This window comes from Giraffa tippelskirchi, chromosome 1 (genome assembly GCF_054371585.1).
Source record: "Giraffa tippelskirchi isolate mGirTip1 chromosome 1, T2T-mGirTip1v1.2.pri, whole genome shotgun sequence".
Lineage (NCBI taxonomy): Eukaryota > Metazoa > Chordata > Mammalia > Artiodactyla > Giraffidae > Giraffa > Giraffa tippelskirchi.
Window position 1 is genome coordinate 171,687,718 of NC_137275.1, and position 12,286 is coordinate 171,700,003.

General features: G+C 44.6%; 1 protein-coding gene across 1 annotated transcript in view; it reads right to left on the minus strand.

Moving 5' to 3' along the window:
- Positions 1 to 789: 789 nt before the first annotated feature.
- GNA14 (G protein subunit alpha 14) overlaps positions 790 to 12,286 on the minus strand; it is a 190,621-nt gene continuing 179,124 nt past the window's right edge. Inside the window, exons 3-7 of the mRNA XM_081506118.1 lie at positions 9,538 to 9,692; positions 6,828 to 6,956; positions 5,421 to 5,550; positions 2,905 to 3,058; positions 790 to 1,792 (exon numbers count right to left, since the gene is read on the minus strand). Coding sequence (XP_081362244.1) covers positions 1,602 to 1,792; positions 2,905 to 3,058; positions 5,421 to 5,550; positions 6,828 to 6,956; positions 9,538 to 9,692 — 759 coding nt within the window. The 3' untranslated portion in view covers positions 790 to 1,601. The remainder of the gene's footprint in view (positions 1,793 to 2,904; positions 3,059 to 5,420; positions 5,551 to 6,827; positions 6,957 to 9,537; positions 9,693 to 12,286) is intronic.

Here is a 12,286-nt window from a genome sequence, read left to right on the forward strand (position 1 = left end):
TCTGTTCTGTTCTCCATAGTAGCTGCACTAATTTATATTTCTACCAACAGTGTTTGAGGGTTCCCTTTTCTCCACACCCTCTCCAGCATTCATTGTTTGTAGATTTTTTGATGATGGCCATTCTGACTGGTGTGAAGAAGTACCTCATTGTAGTTCTGATTTGCATTTCTCTACTAATAATTAGTGATGTTGAGCATCTTTTCATGTGCTTTTGGTGATTGTTTTTAAGAAACAAGAGCTACAGGAAAAGCTCTGAAAATCTAGTAGACGTTACCCTTTTGTAAGGGAAATATATATTTATTTTAAGGAACTCTCCATTTTAAAAGTGTGTCTCCTTCTCTGTTCCTAGAAGGGTGATGCTAAATGACAGACTGTCAATGTAGAAGGTGCCCATCTTAATTCAGCTAAACAAACAACCTTACCCTTTTTTATTGTGCTTTACCTATTAACCTCCCATAAGTAAGTGTCCTTCCCTTCTCCTCCATCTTTCTTGCGTCTTTAGCTGAAGAAGGTATTTAAGGTAGTGGCTTGAGTCATTTTAGGAGAGTTAAACTCAGTTTTCCAGGATATCTGCCATGTATACAGGAGATATACATGGTGCTAGACTTATTTTATTATTAGAAGAGTGAGGTCTCAGCTAAGAACCTAGAAGAGTGGAAGGAAAATTATTTTTCCTCCCCTATAGGGACATTTAGGAAGTTGTTTCTGAGTTATTAAAGTCACAGCATTTTTCTTTTTAAAAGCAGAACTATCAATCAACCATAATATCAAAGAAACATAATCCAGTGCTAATGGTAAAATGGTATATTCTTAGCCTCCTCAGAAGGGCACAGCATACATGGTTCAAACAGCAAATCTGTGGTAGCCATCAGAACTCTGGCAGAGGTTACAGTACATTCGTTAAACAATTTGGCCTTTTAGCCATTTCACAAGTTTATAAGGCCTGGTCATCTACATTGGAATATATATATATATATATGTAAGTAAGATTTCACCACACATTTTTCACCAATACAACATAATACTATCTAGAGCCCATAGTAACCAAATTGTGGCAAAAGTAAATTAGAGGTACTGATACAATCATTAATTTGACTTAGAAAGTTAACACGAAGAACAAACTTTAAAAAAAAAAAATCTTTCTTTGGTTGCATGTTAAATACTTCAGCATGAAGAGAGAAAAACAATTACAATATTTAATTATAAAAAAAGATTACCCAACTAATACTAGAGGTCTCAAAGCAGGATCTATAAATTGACAGGCTCCTCTGTTATGTGATTTTTCTAATGGCTGTTAGCACACACACTTCAGTTAAAAAAAAAACCATAAATCACAGTGGTTTTTAGAATTCTGTAGAATACCAAATTCAAAAATTATACAAAAATCTTACAGCTTAAAGTTAAGAAAAGAAATGTAAAAGCAAGACTTTGAAAAAGTTTTGCTGAATTCAAACACCTTACAAGCTCCATCACCCATCCTTGTCCCTGTGGCTGCATGATGGACTTGGCGCCACCAAGTGGGCTGGGCTGAGTGATGTCAGAGCACTTGCAAATAAAACAAATCTGGTTTTCTGGCCCTGGTGAGGGGTGCACAGCAGCTTTTAAACCAGGTTGAATTCCCTCAGGTTTAGTTGTAGAATTGTGTCTTTCACAGCAGCAAACACAAAGCGGATATTCTCTGTGTCTGTAGCACATGTGAAGTGGGAATAGATGACTTTCTCTTTGTCAGGATTCTGATCTTGATAAAGCTTCAGGATAAAGTCTCTGGCAGCTTTGACATCTTGCTTTGGTCCTGTCATGAGGGCAATCAGAATCAAAAAGAAAGATACCAACTCACCAACAGGTCCTCTCAAAAGTCATATTCAGTGTACTTTTGTTCTTATTTGGAATCCTTCTTTGAGCCATCTTTTTTCTAGAGACTTTTTTACTTGGGGCATTATTTTATTATGAACCTGCAGATGGGTATTTTAAGTGTCCATTGGTATCTAAAAATCATACTTGAAGGAGATTTCTTGAAAAATAGTGACCTAATTTAACTTTCTGATTTGGACCATTTTTGAAGAGGTAATTACTCTTTAAAAATACACTTATTTATGGCTGCACCAGGTCTTAGTGGCGGCATGCAGGATCTAGTTCCCCCTCCACTGCAACTGCTGAGTCTTAGCCATTGGACCACTGGGAAGTCCCTGAAGGGGTAGTTCTTAAGTGAGGTAGGGGAGGGAAAAGAGAGAATATGGGGCCTAACACAACTAGGCTCCCAAGTCTGATTGTGAAGCTTGAGAGCTGTATGCTACATTGTCAATGTGGTTAATAAAAGGAAAAAGGAGAGCGTTTAAACACCACTTGTCTAAATATCAAATATCAAACTTGGTAGTTTCGGCACCAGAAGTAATTAGTGACAGGGTCTAAACCCTCTCTCTACCTTGGAGAGGTTATAAAGGTAACTTCCATGTCCACCCTGTCTGGTGAAGGGGCTGCCACATTTCAGCACTAGAAGTGCAGAGATGAGTCAGGCACAGTCTCTGCCCTTAGGGTCTGCTGGGACAAGACAGCTGAAGGCAGAGAGAGCAAGGCAAGCCCAGGCCCCCAAGGGAGCCTGAGGAGGTGCACCTACTGTGGAAGGAGGTGAGGTGAGGATCAGAAGGCCTTCCCAAAGGAGGAGGTGCCTGATTTGGGTCTCAGAGAACAAAGCAGAATTAGCAAGGGAGTTGGCACTACATCCCAGGCAGTAGGAGAGGCGTGTGCTGAGGTGAAAACACGCTGATTTGACTGGAACTTCCATTCAGATGTGGGGGATGGTAAGAAAGTCCATTAGAGGCAGATCAAGGAGGCCCAGATAAGCTAAGCTGAGAACTCTGAACTGGTGCCAGGGAGGTCAGGGCCACAGGATGGACATTTACTTACCAGTATATTCTGGAAAATAGCTAATTAGATGAGAGTACATGATTTTCTCTTCCAAAAGATCCTTCTTGTTTAAGAACAGAATCACCGATGAGTTCAGAAACCAGGGGTAGGTGATGATAGTTTTAAATAAGGCTTTACTCTCTTCCATGCGGTTCTAAATGAAAACAAGAGATTTAGGATAAACTAGGAAGAAAAACAATGCTTTGGGAACAGCATGCCAAATCACTGCTTCCATCCATCTGTCCTCTTACCCAGCTGTTGTCTCTTGGTCGCTGGCCTTGCTCAGGCTGGGGAGGGAGTGGCAGGTGGTTCCTGCTTCTATTTCCCTCATCCTCACCCTCCCATTCATCACCCTCTTCTGGAACGCCTCTCACCCAAATTCTTCTCTGGCTCCCAAACACATAAGGATATAAGAAAGGCTTTTGTGTAACTTGGAAAAGGAAGGTTGAAACCCAGAATTGACAAAAGTTTTCTGTGTATGAATACTGGGATTACCAAGTGGGGGGATCCTTCAGAACTATAGACCTGAGATGCCCTTTCACTGGGTGGGGGCTTCTAGACTGGGCATCAGGAGTCCAGTGACAATGAGAGGAAGGAAGGCTCTTCTGGCAGGGCCACCACCCTCAGGGACGCTGATGGAGAAGAGAACTGACGCTACTGAGCACCTGCCCTGCACCATGTTTGACAGGCATGTAACACAGCCGACGCTCTCCAAGGGAACAGGTCCCCATTTTATGGGTGAGCATACTATTCACAAAAATGTAAATGCTTTCCCAGGACTGTACAATAGCACAATCCAGTGGCAGCTATGTAGACAGACAGTAATAATTTCTGAGCATTAGACACTGGCAAGAAAATATTTAAGTGAAAGTAAATAGAGCATGTATCAATCTTCTGTGGTGACAATAATCTAGCATTCCGCCCTCTCCCAAGTATTTTTAAGAAGAAAGAAACCTTTTCCTTCCTTCCTTCCTTTAGACTGAGAAACATAGCCCTCCTGCTTCAGAGGGACAGTCACTAAATTTCTGTTCCTATGACTCCCAATGCCTGGGCCCATTCTCCCACTCAGTACATTTTTGGGGATCAGTTGTGGAATCTTTCACCAAAAAGGTAAGGTCTCACTTGTTTTTAAAGCTTCTTTAGCATTAATTATGATCTTATCAATAATGAGCTCCAAGGAACTACAACATATGAAAAATACAATTCCTATACACCATAGTGAGTAGATGCAAGACATATCTCCAACCAGGATAGAAAAGTCTGGGGTTGCAACCACTTCATTTCCCCCAAGATACCTTGGATTTTTCAGAGAGGAGAAACTAATTTCTAAGCACATCAGGCTAAGGTACTCATCCCTGGCTCACCTGACTAGTCTTCCCTGAGAAATGTTCTAAGTAATTCCTGAGACAAATCTGGAGCTAATTTTTCATATTGATAACTCAATGCCTTTGTTTTAACAACAACAAAAAAAATCTCTCCACTGGGAGAGCTGGGTGACAGCCAAGATTTCTATTCTTCTTTGCACAATGACACTAGTAAATGGGCTAATCCGCCACTAATTAGCTAATGTAACTGTACTCCTCAGAGAAAAGTCTGCTTTCAAGAAGTACAAGATAGAATTTGTTCATAATTATTGCCTAATTCTGGACAGAATTCTTTATTGATTTCTTTTCATTCCCTACAGGCAAGAGGTATTTCTAAAAGGTCAAGAGATCTGGTGCAAAAGGTAGGGGGAAAGACGGTGATTATCACAGAAAATAGCCCTAACCTTACAAAGAAGGGACCAGGATGGTTCTCTTCACTTTCCTGGCAGATCCAGTTAATGGAATTTACCCAGCCAGTGTCATGGCAGCTCTGCAGAGGGCACCAAATGCCTGACTAAGGTGGATCAGTGGCAGGTGCCCTGAGCAAGTCCCTTCCAGGGGAAGTGAAGGTCAGATGCTGCCCCCGGGCAGCTCCAAGCATCTGGTACCACTCCCCCAGCCAGCTTAGCTCAGGACCTAATTTGAGAGCACCATGGAGGTTGGGAAGCCTGTCCTCAGGTAAGTCTATTAGAAATAGTTGTTCAACTTTGGTTGTATATGAGCATCCCCAGGGGCTTAGAGAAGGAACCAGGAAATAAGAATCTCAACAATAGGGTCCTAAAGATGAGTGGCTCCACCCTTCATGAAGACTAGATGTCCAAGGTCAGGCCACACATAGTTGTTCTTTAAGGTCCCCTGGGAATTTCAGTGTCCATCCAAGTGTGAGAGTCAGGATTCTAGGTTAGTGATTCTCAGATCACCTGGGATCTTCTTGAGGCTCCTGCTTTATTTGGCCTGGGGTAATTCGGAAAGTATGCATTCCTAACAAGCACCCAGGTGATGCCAGGGCTACCAGCCCACAGGCTACACTTCCAGGAGTAAGGCAAGTTAACCTAAGGGATAGGGCTTAATGCCAGGGTGGGCTGGCTTCTTGCAAACTGCAGAAATAGGTTTCTGTTTTCCACAGCTAACCAGACTCCCCACCCAGCATACCTCATTGTCACACTCAGCCAGGACCTGGTCATATTCACTCAGAGCAACCAAAAAAATAATGGAGGTGACACTCTCAAAGCAGTGAATCCATTTCCGCCTTTCAGATCGCTGGCCACCAACATCCACCATCCTGTTCAATAGAATAAACATAGGACTCTTTGGGAGGAAAGCACATGGAAATCAGCACTCTTTAGGGTCCTCAGTAATCGTTAAGAATAAAAAGGGATCCTCAGATTAAAATGCTTGAGCACCGCTGCTTTAGGCAATGAGGAACCACTGGATGTTTCCTAGCAAAGGAGGCAACAGAATGTAAGTGAAGTTACTGAAGATGCATGCAGAGGTCATTCAGATGGAGCCTGCTTGAGGATACTGGTTAGGGAACTGCTGTAGTAGTCCAGGCAGAAGCTCAGGCGTCACTTTAGTGGTGCCCAAACCATCCCAGAGTGCCAGGATACCAGACACAAAAGGGGAGAAAGACAGGCAGGCTCTGGACTACTTGCCATGTCTTGTTTCCTGGGCCCTCCAGTTAATCAAGAGATTCTTTGTGCATTAGCTACATGCTACCTCTTCCCTAGAAAGACCTGCAGATTGCCCTGTGTCTGATGTGGAGACCCAAAGCCTTAACCTGTGTCTTTGGGACAAGTTCAGGGTGTCATAGCCCAAGAATCAGTCACAAGCTCGAATGTTCCAGGGCTCGGGCAATTTACAGAAATGAGTCTGGGGACCTCTCTCAGGTAGCAAAGGATACACTTCAAGCATGCTGTGCTGGGCCCGTCTAGAGGGAGGTTTTGGAAGGGTTAAGCAGAGATTGATTCTGAAAAGGTTTAGATAAATTCATGGGCACACAGGCACAGGGCATGTGCTCACAGCGATGCCGAGTATCGGGCTAGACCAGAGGGCTCCCCCAACTTGACAACGCTCCAGCAGCACCGAGATGCAGGGGTGGACAGGACAGGACTGTACTTGTGCTGTCTCCAGACAACCATGTGTAACAAGTATTAGGAGGAACAAGGGAATGAATGGATATAAAAGTGCTTTGAAATTTGTAATGATAAATCTTGGAGCTGAGAATAGAAGGGAAGAGAAATATTGAACCTCAGGGAAAAGACCCCAGTATTGCCAATCTGTGGGTTACAGAAATATACATCTCTGTGTGTGTGTTACACACGAGAAGCATTCCAGACATCAGTAGGGAATCTCCTCTTCTCTAAGGGGGATAGAAAAGTGTGTTTGTATCCACTGTACAACTTGAGACCAACCACAATTCTAATACCCTGTGATGGCGAAGGCCATTATTGCCCTAAGAGATACAAGCCCTTGTAGCAATAACACATTGAAGAATCCATTTGGGGACTTCCAAGCCTAGAGACAGATTCTTAATGGACCATGTCAAGGAGACAGACTTACCGAAAGATGATGTTTTCTAGGTCAAATGGATACTCAATGATGCCAGTGGTAGGCACTCGGACACGAAGCACATCCTGCTGTGTTGGCACGAACGATGGCATGGCAATCCGGTCAATGTCCGTCAGGTAACTGATGTTAGAGAGCAAGATGCTGAGAAGGGGGAGATGCCTCACCCAGAAAGTCACCCCAACTCCCAGCCACCCCCATTCAGATTCATGGATTCATCAGTGACTTTCCTGAGAAGCAACCCTTCAGCCCTCCTAAAAACTGTGTGGAGAGTTTGGATCAGCCTGCTGAGACTCAAGTCTGCAGCTCTGGTCTCTCCTCCTGGTTCTCAGCTCCATCACTCTGCTGGGGAGGGAGCCAGCCAGGCCACAGGGGCAAGAGACGGCACCTGGCTCTCTGACATTTCATCTGTTCTCCTCTCACAGGCCCTCCTCCAAGAACATTGTAGAATGTAGATGCTGTGCTTAGACACTTTACTTTGCTCAATGAATTAGAGTTAAAGAAAATATAAAAGCATAAATCAGGCCAATGGGAAGTCCTCTCAAAAAGTTCCTTGTTACACTGGGAAATTGAACATCTCCTAAAATAACCCAAAACTTGTCTTGGATTATTTTGGGCCATATATTATAGCCCAGGCTTAAAACAAGTCTCTTTTTCTGTGGTAAAACAAGAAGACACTTCTTTCTTAATGTTAAGGCCTTTGAAAAAGGCACTTTTGAGTAAATAACTGAGGCCCTAGCCAGTGACAGTGCTGATGACTTTGAGCCCTCTGTATACGGAGGTGGCCCCACCTTCTCCTGCACCCCCCACACCCAGAGCAGAGCTCACCTAGGTGTGCCGGGGCTGAACAGGTGAACCGCCAGGGCAGCCTTCTGTGACCACACCCCCATACACAGCCCCAAGGCTTATCACCATGGACTTCTGGTGCTTTAATTTATGCCTGTTAGGCTCCCTTGGTGGCTCAGATGGTAAACAATCTGCCTGCAATGCAGGAGACCCAGGTTCAATCCCTGTGTCGGGAAGATCCCCTGGAGAAGGGAATGGCAACCTACTCCAGTACTCTTGCCTGGAAAATCCATGACAGAGGAGCCTGCTGGGCTACAGTCTGTGAGGTCGCAAAGAGTCAGACACGACTGAGCAAATTTCTGTGTCATCCCACCAGAGTGTGTGTTCCTTCAGGGCAGAAAGCACCAATTGTACCTATAGCCCTTTCCTCAGTGCCTGGCACAGAGCAGACCCACATCAAATTTTTGTGAAGTGAAAACCTCTTCAAAGAAGCAGACAGTGGCAGCAGAGCAGATGATTACCACTGACCTGGACCACAGAAGCGTCTGGGGTCTCACCAGTTCCAGGTTTATGTTTCCCTTTTCTCTGTACAGCCCTGTCCACCACTCTAGTCACTCTCCACTACTCTTCTCAGTACACTTGCCCCAGTTGTCAGGGCCAGACTGAATTCTACAGCAGGCCTAGTGGGTCTTTTCCAAGCTGATCTATATCAAGAGCCCTAGCCATTCACCAGGGCCTTCCCAGAAGCCAGTGACACAGGCTAGACTAGGGAGGACTCAGGGATGCCCTGGCTCCCAGCTGTCAAAGGCTGTCTGCCCTCCTACTGGGAACCCTGTCCTCCTTTCTGCCCTGCTGTCTTATGTGCTGATCTAACGACTTACTGGGGTTTCTTTTAGTTGCTTTTCCTGCTTTGCTGCTGTGTTGTACCTAAGTATTCCAGTCATCAGATGGGTGGTGCTAACCTGGATTCACGTCATTCGGCACTCAGCCTGGGACAAACACCAGAGGAAGGCCAGTGAAATTAAGGAGGTAGGATTCTGGTTTCCTTTCCTGCCCCCTGGCTTGTCAAGATGGGTGAATTACCCACACCACTTTGGAGGGTGATGGCAGCACCTAAAGGGAAGGGGATGGGTCTAGGGAAAGAATTCCAGGGCCCTCAGAGGGTAGAAATGACCCAGAGCAAGAGGGAAGGAGCTGAGCTGCAGAAGCAAGAATCCTCACCCCTTCAAAGAAGGACCGTGATCCAGCTGTTTGCCCAGTGATCTGGGCAGAGGCATTGTCTTAGGGAATTCTTAAAATCAAATTCTGTGATCTCTGTGGGATAGTTTGCATGCAAAACTATCTCTTTCTTTTTACCCTAATAGATTACTGATTTTTCCTTCACAAGGAGTTAATGAACAAAGAGCTCCCAAACTGAGCTCTCGTCCGTGACTATCTTGTCCACTTGAGGGCAGCACCAGATCAGCCACTGACAGATGTACTGCACTGTTGGGTCTAAACTCTTTATTTTAGGGAAATTGGACCTGCTGTTTGCCAGTCAGGGAACCAGAAAGCAGAGGGATATGGAGAGGGGAAAGGAGAATCCAGAAGCAGGTGTAGTCCTGGTTTAAATCATATAACTTCGGCACCCCAAATGAGATCAGTCCTACCAAGGAAAACCCACAATTGACTTAGCCTCTCAGTGAAAAGGACAGAGGCTTAAAACTAGATGAGGAAAGGTAGGTATGGGCAAGGAGAGCTATCTGGGGGGCTCCTTAGGGGGACTGAATTTAGGAGGTGGGAAGCCGAGGCATCAAAAAGCAGAGGAGCAGAGGGAGGCTGTGTTGCCGCTGAGTGCCTGCATTTTAGTAGATAGCTCATTTCTCCCTGGTAAGAAGCTCCTTTGAAGTGTGGACACAGCCCAGGGCTCTGTACTCACTATTTGGCAGAGTCTGACAGCTGGTACTCCCGCCTCCTATCGTAGCACTCCTGGATTCCAGGATCCTGCCACAGCTGCTTGATGGCCTCCACCTGGTCCCTGGAGAGCATGGACACCTTTTCTACTTCCACTTCTTTGATTAGCTGGGCATTTTCCTGCTCAGAGGGAAAAGAACCTTTCATTAGGCAAAGGAAAGGAAACCATCACATTGGTGACATAGGGACAAGACTTGCCCTTGTCTTTGGATTAAGGAAGATGTCCCCTAGGTGCTGGGGTGTGGTGAAGGCCCTCCAGAAGAGCTCCTCACAGCCAAGTCACTCAGTTGCAGCCCCACTGGGTGGAAATGATGTGGCTGCTTAGCTCAAAGAGCCCCAGACCTGTGGCTTTTGGTCCCAGCAGTACCTGGGGGCTTGGGAGCCAGTGTCACCAAGATTCAACACCCAGCTGTGCATGGGGGAACACTGGAATGATTGATTGATTATCATTGTACTAACCAACATTACTTCCTCATTAGCATGCAACTCATTTGAATATTTGCATAGCCCATAGAACAGTTTAAAAACAACTGTATTGTTAGTGGCATACCAAGGGTAGGTAAGCGGGTCCACCCCAGTGCAGGAAAGAAGGGAGTGTGTCGTCATCTTCAGATAATTGAAAAATCACGTCCTAGCCATTAATCATGAGTCTGCTTTCTCTTTCCTTTTTTTAAAGATGTTTTAATTGACATTTTTTAGAGTAGTTTTAAGTTCACAGCAAAACTGAGAGGAAAGTACAGAGAGTTCTCATGCTTTTTATTATCATGCATCACTAATAAAACTCTTTCCTACTGGGTGGACCACACCTACTGTACCCCTGACCCCATGCCACTGACTGCTCTAATACTATTACTTTATTATTACAATAAGTGTTAAATCATTATTGCTGTAATTACTGGTACTACAGCAGTTATCACTTATTACACTCACTGTGTACCCAGGGCTCTGCATATATCGTCTCGTCTGATCAACAGAAGGCAAGCAAGAGGCCAGAAATTTTTCCAAACCATAGCAAACTAAAGATTGACCTCATCCACAGTATATCCCTGGTTTGGCCTGAGAGACTCAGCATCCCATCCTTGGCTACAGGTTGCAGCAAACAAGAGTCCTGCTGTGGGAGACAGGAGCCCGCCCTCTTCACTGGATTTCAGGGCAATTACATCATGCAGAGCGGGCAATTCACTGGCAGCTATGGTCTCTTTAAGTGTATATTACACCCCTTGAAAAGTCACTCTTTTCTTGCATTTTTTATCAGGAAGCCGAACAGGAGGCTGGAGGAAAGGAAGAACTTATAGATTCACTTGACTCGGAAAAACCCAGAACCATGATCAAATCGACATGGCTTTGCCCTCCATCCATCAAGAGTGAATATAATCTTCTCCCAGACTGTGGTTTCCTCAGGCAGGTAGAGGATCCCCTTTGTAGAGTCTCAAACAAGGTCTCTGCAGGATGGGTGAGCAGAAAGAACCTGGGCTAAAAATCAAGACCCTGACCTCTAAGTAGTTCAATGGGATTTAAGGAACCCAATAGGTACCCTGCCTCAGCATCGTCATTTGTAAGAGGAGCCATTGATTTTCATGGGAACCTGATTTATAAAGTATCACCCAAATGTAAGCAGAACTAGCCTTATTATTGCAATACATGCCTCATAAATATTTCTTATCTGCCAAAACAGAACACTGTGACAGCCCCTAAACCAGGAGTTCTAGTCCTGCCTGCTGGCACATCTCGTGTCACATGTCCTATTCTCAACCAGAGAGAACAATGAATTGAGACCATAGACAGTGTCTGTATGGAGCAGAAGGGTCTCCCACTTCTTCCCTCCACTTGCCACTCGCCCACCTCCCACATAGGAGCAGATGGTCTCCACTGGAGAATGCGGATGGTGGAGCTTCCCAGGATACCCCATTTGCCCACGCCAGTGTTTGGCTTTTCCAATAGATAAAAAGTGGCTCCTAGTAAATTATCACAGAGGAATGCAGCCTTCTACATAAGCTCTTGGGTGGGAGGAATCTAGGGAAAAGACATTGACCTGGGATTTCGGGTAACCAAGGGAATTCAGCTTGGTGAGAAAGACATATTGTTTGTTCAGCCAAGGGAGGAGATTTGGGAGACATCTTGCTTGAAAGAAGAGAATAGAGGCTCCTTAGAAACCCAACAATTGGGACTTTAGAACTAACTAGACTTAGCCACCCAGAAGGATTCCATGTTCAGAGGTTTTCCTGTCCCTCTTTGTCTTCTCCTGGATAGCTCTACCTGTCTGTATCATTTTTTTTTAACTTCCTATTTAAGACTTGGAAAAAGGTGGGAAACATGGTAGAACAAGTTCTTCTCTGCCTTTCAAGATTGCCCAAACATTCATACTCTCCTACTTTACCTTATCATTCATCCTTACTCCTTCCACATGTGTTCATACATATACCCACACATGCACACATAACTCACACATATGCTTTTTCCTGGAAATATCTGAAAGAAAACTGCAGCCTCAGTGCCTCTTTATCTCTAAAGACTTCAGTGCAGTTTCCTAAAACCAAACATACATAATCACATTGTATAATCGTGTATAATGATCAACATCAGGAAATTAACAGTGATACAATATTGTAGTCTAATCCTCAGACCTTATCCTAAGTATGGCAGTTGTCCCATAAATGTCCTTCATTTGCCCGATCTAGACTCATGTATTGCATTTAGTCAGCTGTCACTTTAGT